This window comes from Macaca thibetana, chromosome 15 (assembly GCF_024542745.1).
Source record: "Macaca thibetana thibetana isolate TM-01 chromosome 15, ASM2454274v1, whole genome shotgun sequence".
Classification (NCBI taxonomy): domain Eukaryota; kingdom Metazoa; phylum Chordata; class Mammalia; order Primates; family Cercopithecidae; genus Macaca; species Macaca thibetana.
In genome coordinates, this window is record NC_065592.1 from 13,390,965 (window position 1) to 13,407,310 (window position 16,346).

A 16,346-nucleotide genomic window follows, 5' to 3' on the forward strand; every position below is an offset into this window, starting at 1 on the left:
AGACACAGTGGCTCACATAATGCCAGCACTTTGGGAGGCTGAGTCAAGTGGATCACTTGAGCCCGGGAGTTGGAGACCAGCCTGGGCAACGTGGCAAAACCCTGTCTCTACAAAATATACGAAAATTAGTAGGCTGTGGTGGTGCGTACCTGTAGTCCCAGCTACTCAGGGGGCTGAGGCGGGAGGATGGCTTGAGCCTGGGAGGTCGTGGCTGCAGTGAGCCATGATGGCACCACTGCACTCCAGCCTGGGTGACAAAATAAGACCTTGTCTCAAACAAACAAACAAAAACCAGCCTTGTTAAGTGGCAAAATTATATCCATTTTACAGACTCATAAACAGAGCCTCAGAGACATTGACTTGCCCTAAGTCACACAGCCAGTAAGTAACACAAATGGAACTCAAATACAGTTTTAGTCCTTCCAAATCCTGTGGTCTTGCCTCTCTTTTACATTATCGGACACAGTGTGCCCTCCTAAATGCCTTCTTCACGCACACACAAAATGTGATAGAAAATGCACTACTTCTACATATGTGTGGAGAAGGGAAGGTTCTCTGTTATAAATTTACTTTTAGAAACTGAAGACAAGGAAGGAAATTAATTGCTAGCACATTGTACTTTCAGAAGTACAAAAAAAAATACGTGACTTATACCTACTATTGCTTGTGGCTCAGGTGTTAAGGTGACACTGACACTTTTGTTTTATTTGAGAGTTGTTTGATGAAGGGCGAATAAATTATTTTTAGCACCTTAATAAAGACATCTATGTGGGCTGGACGTGGATGGCTCATTCCTGTAATCCCAGCACTTTGGGAGGCCAAGGCGGGCAGATCACGAGGTCAGGAGTTTGAGACCAGCCTGGCCAACATGGTGAAACCCCTGTCTCTACTAAAAATCCAAAAATTAGCTGGGCGTGGTGGCGTGTGCCTGTAATCCCAGCTACTCGGGAGGCTGAGACAGGAGAATTGCTTGAACCTGGGAAGCGGAGGTTGCAATGAGCTGAGATCGCACCACTGCACTCCAGCCTGGGCAAGAGGGCAAGACTGTCTTGAAAGGAAAAAAAAGACATCTATGTGACCAATATAGGAATAATAAGATGTACCATTTATTTTTTATTTTTTGAGAAGTGTTTTCCTCTGTTGTCCAGGCTGGAGTGCACTGGTACAATCATAGCTCATTGCAGCTTCAAACTCCTGGGCTCCAGTGATCCTCCCACCTCAGCCTTCTGAGTATCTGGAACTACAGGCATGCACCACAATGACTGGCTAATTTTTAAATATTTTCACAGAAGGACGCAATCTCTCTGTTTTGCCCAGGCTCGTCTCAAACACCTGGCCTCAAACTTCCTTCCACCTCGCCCTCCCAAAGTGGTGGGACTATGGGCATGAGCCACTGTGCTTGGCCTTACTTCTAAAGTTTCTTCTCACATTGTATTTCTATGATTAGTAATCATTACCACTGTTCTACAACCTTCACACTACTTTCACATACAGTATCTCATTTGATTCTTGAAGCAGTCCAGTAAGACAGGCAGAACAGAAATTCCTGACATTCAATAGATTAAGAATTTGAGGCTTGGCCGGGCATGGTGGCTCATGCCTGTAATCCCAGCACTTTGGGAGGCCGAGGCAGGCGGATCACCTGAGGTCAGGAGTTTGAGACCAGCCTGGCCAACATGGCAAAACCCTGTCTCTAGTAAAAATACAAAAATCAGCTGGGCATGGTGGTGCGCACCGGTAATCCCAGCTACTCAGGAGGCTGAGACAGGAGAATCGCTGGAACCCGGGAGGCAGAGGCTGCAGTGAGCCGAGATTGTGCCACTGCACTCCAACCTGGGCAACAGAGCAAGACTCCGTCTCAAGAAAAAAAAAAAGAATCTGAGGCTCCAAGAAACTGGTTTTTGTCAAAGTTATGTGCCCTATCACCTAGTTGAATGTTCCCTCCAACAAACCATATGGAAAATTCTCAAGTATCAGGATCTAAATGTTAATATCAAATTTGTAAATTACATAGGTCCTTTCCTTTTTCTTCCTGCTGTATGCCTTTCATTTATTATTAATCCTCTTTCACAAAGGAATATTTGAGGGCTAAATAACATCCAATCCTAACAAGTCCTACCTCTGCTTAATTAGTTTTCTGACATCAGGTGGGAAATGGAAAGCAATTTTTTTTTTTGAGTCAGAGTTTCACTCTTGTTGCCCAATCTGGAGTACAATGGCACAATCTGAGCTCACCGCAACCTCCGCGTCCCGAGTTCAAGTGATTCTCCTGCCTCAGCCTCTCGAGTAGCTGGGATTACAGGCATGAGCCGCTATGCTGGGCTAATTTTGTATTTTTAGTAGAGATAGGGGTTTTCCATGTTGACCAGGCTGGTCTCGAACTCCCAACCTCAGGTGATCTGCCTGCCTTGGCCTCCCATAGTGCTGGGATTAGAGGTGTGAGCCACCAGACCCAGCCTGGAAAGCAATTTTCTTACCCATAGGGGCACAAATGAAATGGGCTGGTTTAAATTTCTGGATAAAAATCTATATTTGCATATCACCCATTATCAAAATATTTACAAAATGTGTAACTGGAGCTGGATGTGGTGGCTCATTCCTGTAATTGCCACACTTTGGAAGGCTGAAGTGGGAGGATCACTTGAGGCCAGGAGTTTGAGACTAACCTGGTCAATGTAGCTAGACCTTATATCTATAAAAATTATAAACTTTAAATTAAAAAAGCAAAATATGTGACTATATCCTAAAACAAAATGTAAGTTTTTTTTTTTCTTTTTAGACAGTCTCACCCTGTTGCCCAGGCTGGAGGGTGAGTGGTGCGATCTTGGCTCACTGCAACCTCCGCCTCCCAGGTTCAAGTGATTCTCGTGCCTCAGCTTCCCAAGTAGCTGGGATTACAGGCCACCATGCCCAGTGAATTTTGCATTTTTATTAGAGATGGGGTTTTGCCCTGTTGGCCAGGCTAGTCTCGAACTCTTGACCTCAAGTGATCCACCCACCTTGGCCTCCCAAAGTGCTGGGATTACACGTCTGAGCCACCATGCCCAACCCAAAATTATAAATCTGAAGCTCAAGACAACAACCTATAGAGGTTAACAATCAAACTGCCAAGGCTCAAATACTGGCTCCTTATCTTAGGTGTACAATCTCCTGGGCAAGTTTCTTTACCTCCTGGGGCTTCAGATTCCTTCGCTCTAAAATAGGGGTAAGAAAAAAATGCTTTCTTTTTGTTTGTTTTTTTGAGACGGAGTCTTGTTCTGTTGCCAGGCTGGACTGCAGTGGTGCGGTCTCAGCTCACTGCAACCTCCGCCTCCCCCCTTCAGGCGATTCTCCTGCCTCTGCCTCTGAGAAGCAGTAGCTGGGACTACAGGCGCAGGCCACTATGCCCAGCTGATTTTTGTATTTTTAGTGGAGACAGGGTTTCACCATGTTGGTCAGAATGGTCTTGATCTCTTGACCTCGTGATCCGCCCGCCTTGGCCTCCCAAAATGCTGGAATTACAAAAAAATGCTTTCTTAAAGAATTTTTTTTTTTTTTTTTTTTTTTTTTTGAGACAGAGTCTCACTCTGTCGCCCAGGCTGGAGTGCAGTGGTGCGATCTTGGCTCACTGCAAGCTCTGCCTCCCGGGTTCACGCCATTCTCCTGCCTCAGCCTCCCAAGTAGCTGGGACTACAGGCGCCCGCCACCACGCCCGGCTAATTTTTTTGTATTTTTAGTAGAGACGGGGTTTCACCGTGCTAGCACCGGGATGGCCTCGATCTCCTGACCTCGTGATCCATCCGCCTCGACCTCCCAAAGTTCTGGGATTACAGGCGTGAGCCACCGCGCCTGGCCACCTTCTTAAAGATTAAAAGAGATAATGCACGTGGGTCTTTAGCACAGTGTCTAACAGTTAAGTATTGATAACTTGACATGGATACTATTTTTTGGCATTTAATGTTCAGCAAGCTAGTTTCGACTGTGTACTTTCCTATTCATAAGTGACTGTGCTTTGGAATATACTAGAAAATGTATGTAAAATGTTTGGTTTTAAAAAGATAAAACCACAATATACTCAATTACCTTTGGAAGTTAGCCATGTATCATTTTTCTAAATCTTACAAAAAGGAGAGTTACAAAAGGTTACTCTGTTAATCAAGGGTGAGGCTGAAATTGAGAGTTTGTTTTTTTTTTTTTTTTTTTTAATGGAAATGGACTGCGATATAAAAAAAAGTTTGATTGAAATCCAAGAAGCTGTAATGTGGTCAAATGATGATTTCTATCTTAATGCTGGACTGATGCAAGCCAAAGAAGGGTCAATGTTGCCGCAGGATTACAAGCCCTGCTGAAAGAGATGCATGATGCAACCTCTGTAGTGAACAGAGTCAACTCTGAGTCACCAGTCTAACCTTCAAAGAGCATTAAGGAAAAAGAAAATTCTTGAGTACTGAGTCACAGGCTCAACATCTTAATAAAGTGTGTTTAGGATGTTTTAGTGGTATCTGGACACAGTATACCCACAAATTTCAAATATTTGGTATCAGACCTTTGTCCTTTCCATAGTTGGTCCTCCAAAAACATTTGTCAAACAAATGAATTTATTTTTTTCTTTTTGAGATGGAGTCTAGCTCTGTTGCCCAGGCTGGAGTGTAGTGGCGCGATCTTGGCTCACTGCAACCTCCGCCTCCCGGGTTCAAGCGATTCTCCTGCCTCAGCCTCCGGAGTAGCTGGGATTACAGGCGCGTGCCACCATGGCCAGCTAATTTTTGTATTTTTATAGAGATGGGTTTTCAGCGTGTTAGCCAGGATGGTCTTGATCTCCTGACCCCGTGATCCGCCCGCCTCGGCCTCCCAAAGTGCTAGAATTACAGGCGTGAGCCGCCGCGTCCCGCCACAAATGAATTTTTCGTTTTAAAGTTAAGAGGCGAGGCACAGCGGCTCACGCCTGTAATCCCAGCCCTTTGGGAGGCCAAGGCGGGCAGATCGCTTGAGGTTGGGAGTTCGAAACCAGCCTGGCTAATATGGTGAAACCCCATCTCCACAAAAAAATAAAATACATACAAAAATTAGCCAGGCATGGTGGCGCGTGCCTGTAATCCCAGCTACTCAGGAGGCTGAGGCAGGAGAATCGCTTGAACCTCGGAAGCGGAGGTTGCAGTGAGCTGATTTTTCACCACTGTACTTCAGCCTGGGGGCAACAGAGTGATACTCCGTCTTGAAAAAAATAAAAATAAAAGTATTAGCAATAGAATGAAGTCCACCTGGTTATCAGTCCTAACTCCATCACTCACCAGCTCTGTGACTTGTTTAGTTATTTAATCTTTTTCAGTCTCAATGTCCTCATCTGGAAAATGGGAAATGCCTACCGAGTACTTAACTGTCAAGACTAAATGACACATGAAAAGCACACTGAACAATGCTTAGCCCACCGTAGGCTTTCAGCAAATAGCGGTCTCTGTAATTTTTTGCAACAGGATGTTATATGAGGCATTATCAAGACGATTTTCGCCTATCAAATGTGTTGTCTGTGTGCACATCAGACCTTTTCCTGGAATTAAGGTAGAAAAGTATCAACAATAAGGGATGGGGAAAGTCTTGTAAATGATAACCTCAGCCCCAGAGGGAAACGATGGGCAGCGGATGGGAAAGTAAAGGGTGGTAAGTTAGAAAAATTAGACATTCAAGGTGGGAGGGCTGGCACTGGAGCGGGCACAGTAGGGAGCGGACTCAGAGCTGAAGGCAATTCCTTTGGCCGGGCTTGTCCTGTGACTTACCGTGGGGCAGGGCAATGTGGAGAGGCCTGGTAAAATGGCTGGGCAAGGGTGCAGAGGGGACGTAACTGGCAGGAAGGAGCCATGATTCGTGGTCGAACGGAGTCCAGACCAGCTCGACCTGTGAGCAACGAATGGCCCTGAGACTCGCATATCCCAATACCGGTAGTGGCCGTGAAGGGCAAAGAAATGTGTTCTGAGGCGATCCCAGTATCTAAGCTGCGACCGGTCTACTCAGAGACTGGATGGAAGCTGGGAAGAGAAAGTTGCTTCCCGCTTCGGGATGAGGGATGGAGATGGGGAGAACAAGCAGTAGAGAAGGAAAAGATTCAGATCCCACAGCCCCGGGGGATCAGTTGTGCTGGACCTACTCCGACCCCCTAGGGCCCGGAGTGAAGGCGGGACCTGTGCGGTTACCAGAGGAAATGCCTCGAGGTGAGAAGTCGCAGGAGAGAGAGACAGCTGCTGAACCAATGGGACCAGTGGATGGGGCGGATGTTATGTGGACGTTAGAAACGAATAGCAGCCAATGAATCAGCCGGGGGGGGGCGGAGCAGTGACGTTTGTTGCGGAGGAGGCCGCTTCGAATCGGCGGCGGCCAGCTTGGTGGCCTGGGCCAATCAGCGGCCTCCAACGAGCAGGGCCTTCACCAATCGGCGGCCTCCACGACGGGGCTGGGGGAGGGTATATAAGCCGAGTAGGCGACGGCGAGGTCGACACCGGCCGAGACAGCACAGACAGACCGACCGATTGGGGTGTTTCGCGAGTGTGAGAGGTAAGCGCCGCGGCCTGCATTTCCAGACCTGCCCTTCTCCTGGTTCGTGGCGCCTTGTGACCCCCGGCCCCTGCCGCCTGCAAGTCGGAAACCGCGCTGCGCTCCTGTGCTGCGGCCTGTGGCTGGACTGCCTGCGACGCCCTGCCTGCTGCTGCTGCCGGACTGGTTGGCAAGATGAAGCTCTCCCTGGTGGCCGCGATGCTGCTGCTGCTCAGCGCGGCGCGGGCCGAGGAGGAGGACAAGAAGGAGGACGTGGGCACGGTGGTCGGCATCGACCTGGGGACCACCTACTCCTGGTAAGTGGGGTTTGCTGATGCGGGGGGACGGGCGTAGCCGCCTGGCCTGGCGTGAGAAGTGCGGTGCTGATGTCCCTCTGTCGGATTTTTCTGCCAGCGTCGGCGTGTTCAAGAACGGCCGCGTGGAGATCATCGCCAACGATCAGGGCAACCGCATCACGCCGTCCTATGTGGCCTTCACTCCTGAAGGGGAACGTCTGATCGGCGATGCCGCCAAGAACCAGCTCACCTCCAACCCCGAGAACACGGTCTTTGACGCCAAGCGGCTCATCGGCCGCACGTGGAACGACCCATCTGTGCAGCAGGACATCAAGTTCTTGCCGTTCAAGGTTCGACCGGGTTTTTCTTGTGCGGTTAGAGGACGGGTGGGTGGTGGGAGTATTTAGAATTATAAGTCTCTGGAAGTGTTGAGACATCAGTTGAAGGCTGTAGACAGGATGTGTGTAAAAACTGTAATAATCCTAGTATGTTACAAAACTTAAGACAGTATAGTTGATGTCGTAGTCGGTCTACAATAGTTTAGGAATAAAAGACCGATTAAAACTGAACTTTATGAGACACCTATACTCCCTGAAGTATTTCTAGTCAATTTGCAGCCCCAAGGGACCAAAATAAACCAAATTGTGGGGATGGTAGTGGGTCTTTTAAACTTTGAGATGTCATTGCATCTGTGTCTGAAAACAATAATTTTTAAAAATAGGTGGTTGAAAAGAAAACTAAACCATACATTCAAGTTGATATTGGAGGTGGGCAAACAAAGACGTTTGCTCCTGAAGAAATTTCTGCCATGGTTCTCACTAAAATGAAAGAAACCGCCGAGGCTTATTTGGGAAAGAAGGTAAATATTTCTAGAACAATGTTAAGTATTTTTTGATCATTAGTATTCTTGGTTGGCTGTTATGTATAGAAGCCTTCATGGTTTCAAAAATTTTAATCAGAATGGTATTCATGCTTGTCAGGTCATTATTGAGTCCTTTACTATAAGCCAAACAAAATAGACTTTTCATGTATTATTTAATGCTTACAATTCCAGGAGCATAAAATTTTATATGTTATACTCATCAATAAATTGGCTTAAAAACTAAAGTGATGGTTTGACTATAATTTTTTTTTTTTTTTTTTTTTGAGAGGGAGTCTTGCTCTGTTGCCCAGACTGGACTGCAGTGGCATGATCTCAGCTCACTGCAACCTCTGCCTCTCGGGTTCAAGCAGCTCTCCTGCTTCAGCCTCCCAAGTAACTGGGACTACAGGCACACCACCACACCTGGCTAATTTTTTTTTTTTTTTTTTTAATTTTCAGTAGAGACAGGGTTTCTTCACATTGCCCAGGCTGGTCTTGAAATCCTGACCTCTGGTGAATCCTCCTGCCTCAGGCTCCCAAAGTGCTGGGATTACAGGCACAAGCCACTGCCTGGCCAGACTGTAATTTGAATAAGTGTTAAACTGTGTGACAATACATTTAATTATCTTTTATCCTTTTAGGTTACCCATGCAGTTGTTACTGTACCGGCCTATTTCAATGATGCCCAACGCCAAGCAACCAAAGACGCTGGAACTATTGCTGGCCTAAATGTTATGAGGATCATCAACGAGCCGTAAGTATGAAATTCAGGGATACGGCATATTTGCCAAATAGTGGAAATGTGAAGTACTGACAAAACTTTTCCCTTTTTTAATCTCCTAATAGTACAGCAGCTGCTATTGCTTATGGCCTGGATAAAAGGGAGGGGGAGAAGAACATCCTGGTGTTTGACCTGGGTGGCGGAACCTTTGATGTGTCTCTTCTCACCATTGACAATGGTGTCTTCGAAGTCGTGGCCACTAATGGAGATACTCATCTGGGTGGAGAAGACTTTGACCAGCGTGTCATGGAACACTTCATCAAGCTGTACAAAAAGAAGACTGGCAAAGACGTCAGGAAAGACAACAGAGCTGTGCAGAAACTTCGGCGTGAGGTGGAAAAGGCCAAACGGGCCCTGTCTTCTCAACATCAAGCAAGAATTGAAATTGAGTCCTTCTATGAAGGAGAAGACTTTTCTGAGACCCTGACTCGGGCCAAATTTGAAGAGCTCAACATGGTATGTCCCTTGTTTTCTGCTTTGCTAATGAGATCTCATTAGACTCTGAATTCAGGACATTGCATCTAGATACTTAGATAACAGACATCACGGTAACCAGGTCTTTTTTTTCTAGGATCTGTTCCGGTCTACTATGAAGCCCGTCCAGAAAGTGCTGGAAGATTCTGATTTGAAGAAGTCTGATATTGATGAAATTGTTCTTGTTGGTGGCTCGACTCGAATTCCAAAGATTCAGCAACTGGTTAAAGAGTTCTTCAATGGCAAGGAACCATCCCGTGGCATAAACCCAGATGAAGCTGTAGCATATGGTGCTGCTGTCCAGGCTGGTGTGCTCTCTGGTGATCAAGATACAGGTAGGTCACGATCGCGGCACCTTTCATAGTGATTCCATAGCTTGATGGAAGACTCATTAGCTATTGCTTTAGAAAATACCAGAATATGAGCAACAAGGTCACACATGTAGTAAAGGGTGTCAGTGAAGACAAGACTGGGGTAGTCTCAAGATCATTAGCAACTGTTTAATTCACTGCCTTTAAGATGTGTGTTAGAACCTAACCAAATGCTAGAGACACAAACTTTACATAGCTCATAGGGAGAACTTGAATTAGAAGTTAAATAACTTATCCTTACAGGTGACCTGGTACTGCTTGATGTGTGTCCCCTTACACTTGGTATTGAAACTGTGGGAGGTGTCATGACCAAACTGATTCCAAGGAACACAGTGGTGCCTACCAAGAAGTCTCAGATCTTTTCTACAGCTTCTGATAACCAACCAACTGTTACAATCAAGGTCTATGAAGGTAATTACTTAAGTTTGCTAATATGGCTTTTTTTTTTTTTTTTGAGATGAAGTTTTGCTCTGTTGCCCTGGCTGGACTGCAGTGGCATGATCTCCGCTCACTGCAACCTCCGTCTCCCGGGTTCAAGTGATTCTCCTGCCTCAGCCTCCAGAGTAGCTGGGATTACAGGCGTGGACCACCATGCCTGGCTAATTTCTGTAGTTTTAGTAGAGATGGGGTTTCACCAGGTTGCCCAGGCTGGTCTCCAACTCCTGACCTCAGGTCATCTGCCTGCCTCTGCCTCCCAAAGTACTGGGATTACAGGCATGAGCCACCGCGCCAGGTCTATCTATCACGGCATGTTTTAAAAGAACATGACTTAAGATGATCTATTGAAATGGCAAGGGAACTAAGTAACTGCTGTTTTCAGATGGGGGTCTTAATTTGAATAATGTTTTATATCTAGATATTTCGCTTTTTTTTTTTTTTTTTTTTTTTTTTTTGAGATGGAGTGTCACTCTGTCGCCTAGTCTGGGGTGTAGTGGCATGACCTGCAACCTCTACCTCCCGAGTAGCTGGGATTACAGGTGCCCACCACCATGCCAGGCTAATTTTTGTATTGTTAGTAGAGGCAGGGTTTTGCCATGTTGGCCAGGCTGGTCTTGAACTCCTAACCTCAGGTGATCCACTGACCTCAGCTTCCCGAAGTGCTGGGATTATTACAGGTGTGAGCCACTGTGCCCAGCCTATGTTTAGCATTCTTAATAGTAACATCTGAGCTGGCTCCTAGAGTACAAGAAAAAGGAGTTCATAGTACTTTAAAATAGATAAAATTCAGTTGAGTTAGTAACCTAACTCATTGTTAGTACTAGTTGCTGCTCCCTGTAGACCAGTATGAAATTACTTTTAGCTCGATAAAACCAAAAGTGTCTAGATGTGCTAATGCTTGTCAGTAACAACTAATGAGTTTTTCTATATGTAACTTCTAGGTGAACGACCCCTGACAAAAGACAATCATCTTCTGGGTACATTTGATCTGACTGGAATTCCTCCTGCTCCTCGTGGGGTCCCACAGATTGAAGTCACCTTTGAGATAGATGTGAATGGTATTCTTCGAGTGACAGCTGAAGACAAGGGTACAGGGAACAAAAATAAGATCACAATTACCAATGACCAGAATCGCCTGACACCTGAAGAAATCGAAAGGATGGTTAATGATGCTGAGAAGTTTGCTGAGGAAGACAAAAAGCTCAAGGAGCGCATTGATACTAGAAATGAGTTGGAAAGCTATGCCTATTCTCTAAAGAATCAGATTGGAGATAAAGAAAAGCTGGGAGGTAAACTTTCCTCTGAAGATAAGGAGACCATGGAAAAAGCTGTAGAAGAAAAGATTGAATGGCTGGAAAGCCACCAAGATGCTGACATTGAAGACTTCAAAGCTAAGAAGAAGGAACTGGAAGAAATTGTTCAGCCAATTATCAGCAAACTCTATGGAAGTGCAGGCCCGCCCCCAACTGGTGAAGAGGATACAGCAGAAAAAGATGAGTTGTAGATACTGATCTACTAGTGCTGTAATATTGTAAATACTGGACTCAGGAACTTTGTTAGGAAAAAATTGAGAGAACTTAAGTCTCGAATGTAATTGGAATCTTCACCTCAGAGTGGAGTTGAAAATGATATAGCCCAAGCGGCTGTTTACTGCTTTTCATTAGCAGTTGCTCACATGTCTTTGGGTGGGGGGGAGAAGAAGAATTGGCCATCTTAAAAAGTGGGTAAAAAACCTGGGTTAGGGTGTGTGTTCACCTTCAAAATGTTCTATTTAACAATTGGGTCATGTGCATCTGGTGTAGGAAGTTTTTTCTACCATAAGTGACACCAATAAATGTTTGTTATTTACACTGGTCTAATGTTTGTGCAAAGCTTCTAATTAGATCAATTATTTATTTTAGGAAATTTAAGGCTAGATTCTTGTGTGTGGGGTGAGGGGAGGGAGTGTTTGGTATGTTGGGATAAGGAAACACTTCTATTTAATGCTTCCAGAGAATTTGCTTTTTTTTTTTTTTTTTTTTTTTTTTTTTTCACCCTCCTGGGTAAAAAAACCCAAGTGATTCTTCCACCTCAGTCTCCAGCTAATCAAGACTACAGGCTTGTTAGCACCATGCTCGGCTTTTGCATTAATCTAACGAAAGGGGAGAGCAGTTAATCCACATCTTTACTTAGGCAAGGGGCATTTCACAGTGCCCAAGAGTGGGGTTTTCTTGACCATACTTGGTTTCCTATTTCCCCTTTCTAAGAAAACTGCGTTTCTGGTGGCTTTTTAAAATTATTATTAATGATGCTTTTATAGCTGCTTGGATTCTCTGAGAAATGATGGGGAATGAGTGATCACTGGCATTACTAACTTGATACACTTGGACTTAATCTGTAACTTCAGGATGTAAAGGTATATTGTGAACCCCTAGCTGTCAGAATCTCCATCCTTGACATTTCTCATTAGTGGTACTGGGGTGGGAGCTAGGATGGTGACATTGAAACTCCACTACATCCCCTCACTATGAATGGGTTAAAGGCAGTGGTTTGTGTCAAAACTGGCTTATTACTTAGATTGCCCTCCTGAAGAAAAGAGTCCAGGTAAATAGTATTATCAATAAAGGGCAGGCTGGTGCTAACATAAAATCCAATATTGTAATCCTAGCACTTTAGGAGGCCGAGGCGGGTGGATCACGAGGTCAAGAGAGAGAGACCATCCTTGCCAACATGGTGAAACCCCATCTCTACTGAAAATACAAAAATTAGCAGGGCGTGGTGGTGCAAGCCGAAGGCTGAGGCAGGAGAATCACTTGAACTCGGGAGGCAGAGGTTGCAGTGAGCCAAGATCACACCACTGCACTCCAGCCTGGCGACAAGAGTGAGACTCCATCTCAAAAAAAAAACAAAAGAAAATTGCAATATTGCCCAAGGATAGGTATTTTATAGATGGGCAACTGGCTGAAAGGTTAATTGTCTAGGGCTAGTGGAACTGGTTCCCAACACCAACCTCTTAATCAGATCTAGACCTCTGCTGCACTGCCCCAAAAGTATTTGGGCAGTCCCTGAGCAGAAGACTGGTCTCAGGCCAAGCCCAATACAGCCATTAAAGATGACCTGCAGTGCTGTGTACCCTGGGGCCATAGGGTTAAACGGTAGCAACTAGGGCTAGTCTTCCCTTTCCTCAAAGGCTGTCACTACTGTGGATCACCTAGTCTGTATCTCTTTCTGAGGAGCTGTTCCTGAATGTTAAAAAGATAGACTTCAACTAATGTCTACTCTGATGTCTATAGTTTGTTGTTTACCTATTACAATTCTGTAACTTTTTTTAACCCTAACCCTATTGCAACCTTGTGATTAGCATTTAATACACTAATCATACCTACCTAGGTTTGTATTGCCGGTAAAGCCTTTTTTTTATATATATGTATACATATATATATATATGTATACATATATATAAAAAATATGTATAGTATATAAAATGTTTTATATATATTATTGATGCTTTTATAGCTGCTTTTATATATATGTATACATATATTTAAAAATGATGCTTTTATATATATATATATGTATTTTTTTCAGACAGTTTCATTCTTGTCACCCAGGCTGGAGTGCAATGGCGTGATCTCAGCTCACTGCAACCTCCGCCTCCCGGGTTCAAGCGATTCTCCTGCCTCAGCCTCCCAAGTAGCTGGGATTACAGGCATGTGCCACCACGCCCGGCTAATTTTGTATTTGTAGTAGAGGTGGAGTTTCTCCATGTTGGTCAGGCTGGTCTTGAACTCCTGACCTCAGGTGATCCACTGCCTCGGCCTCCCAAAGTGCTGGGATTGCAGGCGTGAGCCACCAAGCCTGGCCCAAAGCCTTTCACGTTAATATAGTGGAGGTTTTTGCATTGGGCAAAACTTATCTATCTACTACAGTTTTGTAAACCAGTCACTGAAAGTCATTCCCAAGAGCTCTGAGAGGCAATATAGCAAGGTTTAGGGCACATAAGAATTATTTGTATTAGTTTATTCACCTACCAAAGTAGGAGAAAAACAGATATATATTGCAGAAGATATTTTGGAGGTATAAAATAGCTCAGGTTTTACTCAACTATTCTGAAAGTAACTGACAGGTAATAAAAATGTGGGTTTTATTAGTCAACTATAGTCACAATACAATCATCATAGATTTCCCCCTCTGTATTCATCCCACCGAACACCAAACAGAGCAGTGTATCAGTCTGGCCTTCCTCATGTGAGTCGCCACTGTGGCTCATGACTTTGTCAGCTGAATCCCTTTTCTCAGCTTCATGGTTCAGAGTGAGAGAGTTGGAATCTTCTTTCTCAGAAGCACACGTCACTGGCCATGGAATGATACACATGGAATGGTCCAATCGTCCAGGGGGTAGAAAAGAATCAAATTTAAGCAAGGTCCAATGCTGCCTTTCTATGTTGGGGAGGGAAAAGGCTTCATGTTAAGAAATTTCCAGATAGTGAAAGCCAAAATGTGAATAAAAAGTAAAGAATTTTCTAGAAATGCTCAGTGATTTACTGTAGCAGCTGAGTCCTCACAAACAGGAAGTGAAAGGAAAAAAAGAAACCCTCATAGCAGCATTGTTGCTTTAATGATGTCACCCCCTACAGAGTTTTTATTTTTTTGGATTTAGATATAGAAGAACCAAACTGGAAAACCGAAGCACTGCATCACTTTTTTTTTCTCTTTTTTTTTTTTTTTTTTTTTTTTTGAGACTGAGTCTCGCTCTATTGCCCAGGCTGGAGTGTAGTGGTTTGATCTCAGCTCACTACAACCTCCGCCTCCCGGGTTCAAGCAATTCCCCTGCCTCGGCCTCCCAAGTAGCTGGGACTATAGGCGTGTGCCACCATGCCTGGCTAATTTTTTCTATTTTAGTAGAGACGGGGTTTCACCATGTTGGTCAGGATGGTCTCGATCTCCTGACCTCATGATCTGCCTGCCTTGGCCTCCCAAAGTGCTGGGATTACAGGCGTGAGCCACTGTGCCCAGCCACTGCATCACTTTTCAAAGGATGTTTAGATTTGCTTAAAGATCCCCATGGACACCTGCTCACCTGTGTGATACTGGTACATTGTGTCCAGCGCTCCTGCAGGAGTCATTCCACCAAAGATGTACAGGTGATTTCCCACAGCCACAGCTGAGTGGGCAGCACAGCCTGCTGGAGCTGCCCCAGTGGGACTTAGCTTCTGCCATTTCATGTTACCTGCCAAGAGAAAGAGCTTTGGCACAACATGGGCTAAGATGTGCTTTCAAACTTACCCATCTACTGCAGTTTGCAAACCAATCACTGAAAGTAATTGATTCACCAAGAGCTCTGAGAGGTTTAGTGCACATAAGAATTATTTGGGGAACTCTGACATGATTGGGTAGTCCAGGGAGGAAGGGAGGGAGGAGCTCAGTGATTCTCAGAATCTCAGGCGATTCAGATGCAGGCGGTCTTTGGATCACACAGAAATGTGATACAACCTCTATAATAACAGTCGCCTTCAGCTATTCACTATTTTTTTTTCTTTTTTTTTTGAGACGGAGTCTCGCTCTGTGGCCCAGGCTGGAGTGCAGTGGCCGGCTCTCAGCTCACTGCAAACTCCGCCTCCCGGGTTTACGCCATTCTCCTGCCTCAGCCTCCCGAGTAGCTGGGACTACAGGCGCCTGCCGCCACGTCCGGCTAATTTTTTGTATTTTTTTAGTAGAGACGGGGTTTCACCGTGTTAGCCAGGATGGTCTCGATCTCCTGACCTCGTGATCCGCCTGTCTCAGCCTCCCAAAGTGCTGGGATTACAGGCTTGAGCCACCGCGCCCGGCTGCTCACTTAATTTTCATAACAGCCCTGTGAAATTGCTATTACTTCTGCCTATCCCCTTTCTTCTTCTTTTTTTTTTTCCCCCCCACTCTGTTGCCCAGGCTAGAGGGCAGTGGCTCGATCTTGGCTCACTGCAACCTCCACCTCCCTGGTTCAAGCAATTCTCTGCCTCAGCCGCCCGAGTAGCTAGGATTATAGGCACCCACTACCATGCCCAGCTAATTTTTTGTATTTTTAGTAGAGATGGCGTTACCATCTTGACCAGGCTGGTCTTGAACTCCTGACCTCGTGATCCACCCACTTCGGCCTCCCAAAGTGCTGGGATTATAGGTGGGAGTCACAGCCTGGTGCCTGGTCTCCCCTTTCTTCTTACAAATGAGCAAACAAGAATAGACAGGGAGAGACTTGTCCGAGACCCTACAGCCTGTAAGTGGCAGAGCTAGACTGCACTCAGGTCTGGCTCCAAAGCTTGTGTCTCCAAAGTCTCTACACTGTAACATGCTGCCTCAGCACCTACTTCCAACCTATTTTTACAGGGAAACTTGCATCTTTTCAAACAAGCATTTTTTTTTTTTTTTTTTTTTTGAGACGGAGTCTGGCTCAGTCGCCCAGGCTGGAGTGCAGTGGCCGGATCTCAGCTCACTGCAAGCTCCACCTCCTGGGTTTATGCCATTCTCCTGCCTCAGCCTCCCGAGTAGCTGGGACTAAAGGTGCCTGCCACGTCGCCTGGCTAGTTTTTTGGGTTTTTTTTTTGTTTTGTTTTTTGTTTTTTGTTTTTTTTTTTCGAGACGGAGTCTCGCTTTGTCTCCCAGGC

The 16,346-nt window shown here is 45.3% G+C and overlaps 2 protein-coding genes across 6 annotated transcripts in view; one reads left to right on the plus strand and one right to left on the minus strand.

The window, feature by feature from the left end:
• Window positions 1-6,321: 6,321 nt before the first annotated feature.
• On the plus strand, window positions 6,322-11,574 carry HSPA5 (heat shock protein family A (Hsp70) member 5). The gene is made up of 8 exons (XM_050760549.1): window positions 6,322-6,821; window positions 6,919-7,150; window positions 7,522-7,659; window positions 8,304-8,416; window positions 8,509-8,899; window positions 9,015-9,252; window positions 9,532-9,699; window positions 10,668-11,574. The coding sequence occupies exons 1-8, from the start codon at window positions 6,700-6,702 to the stop codon at window positions 11,228-11,230; spliced, it is 1,965 nt and encodes a 654-aa protein (XP_050616506.1). The 5' UTR covers window positions 6,322-6,699; the 3' UTR covers window positions 11,231-11,574.
• The window catches only part of RABEPK (Rab9 effector protein with kelch motifs), a 35,354-nt gene continuing 28,242 nt past the window's right edge, over window positions 9,235-16,346 (minus strand). For 4 of the 5 annotated variants that reach the window (XM_050760563.1, XM_050760562.1, XM_050760560.1 and 1 more), the window contains 2 exons: window positions 14,786-14,935; window positions 13,826-14,145 (listed from right to left, as the gene is read on the minus strand). In XM_050760563.1, coding sequence (XP_050616520.1) covers window positions 13,853-14,145; window positions 14,786-14,935 — 443 coding nt within the window. In that variant the 3' untranslated portion in view covers window positions 13,826-13,852. Of the gene's footprint in view, window positions 9,319-13,825; window positions 14,146-14,785; window positions 14,936-16,346 lie in introns of those variants that run through there. The other variant, XM_050760565.1, reaches the window with a different exon arrangement.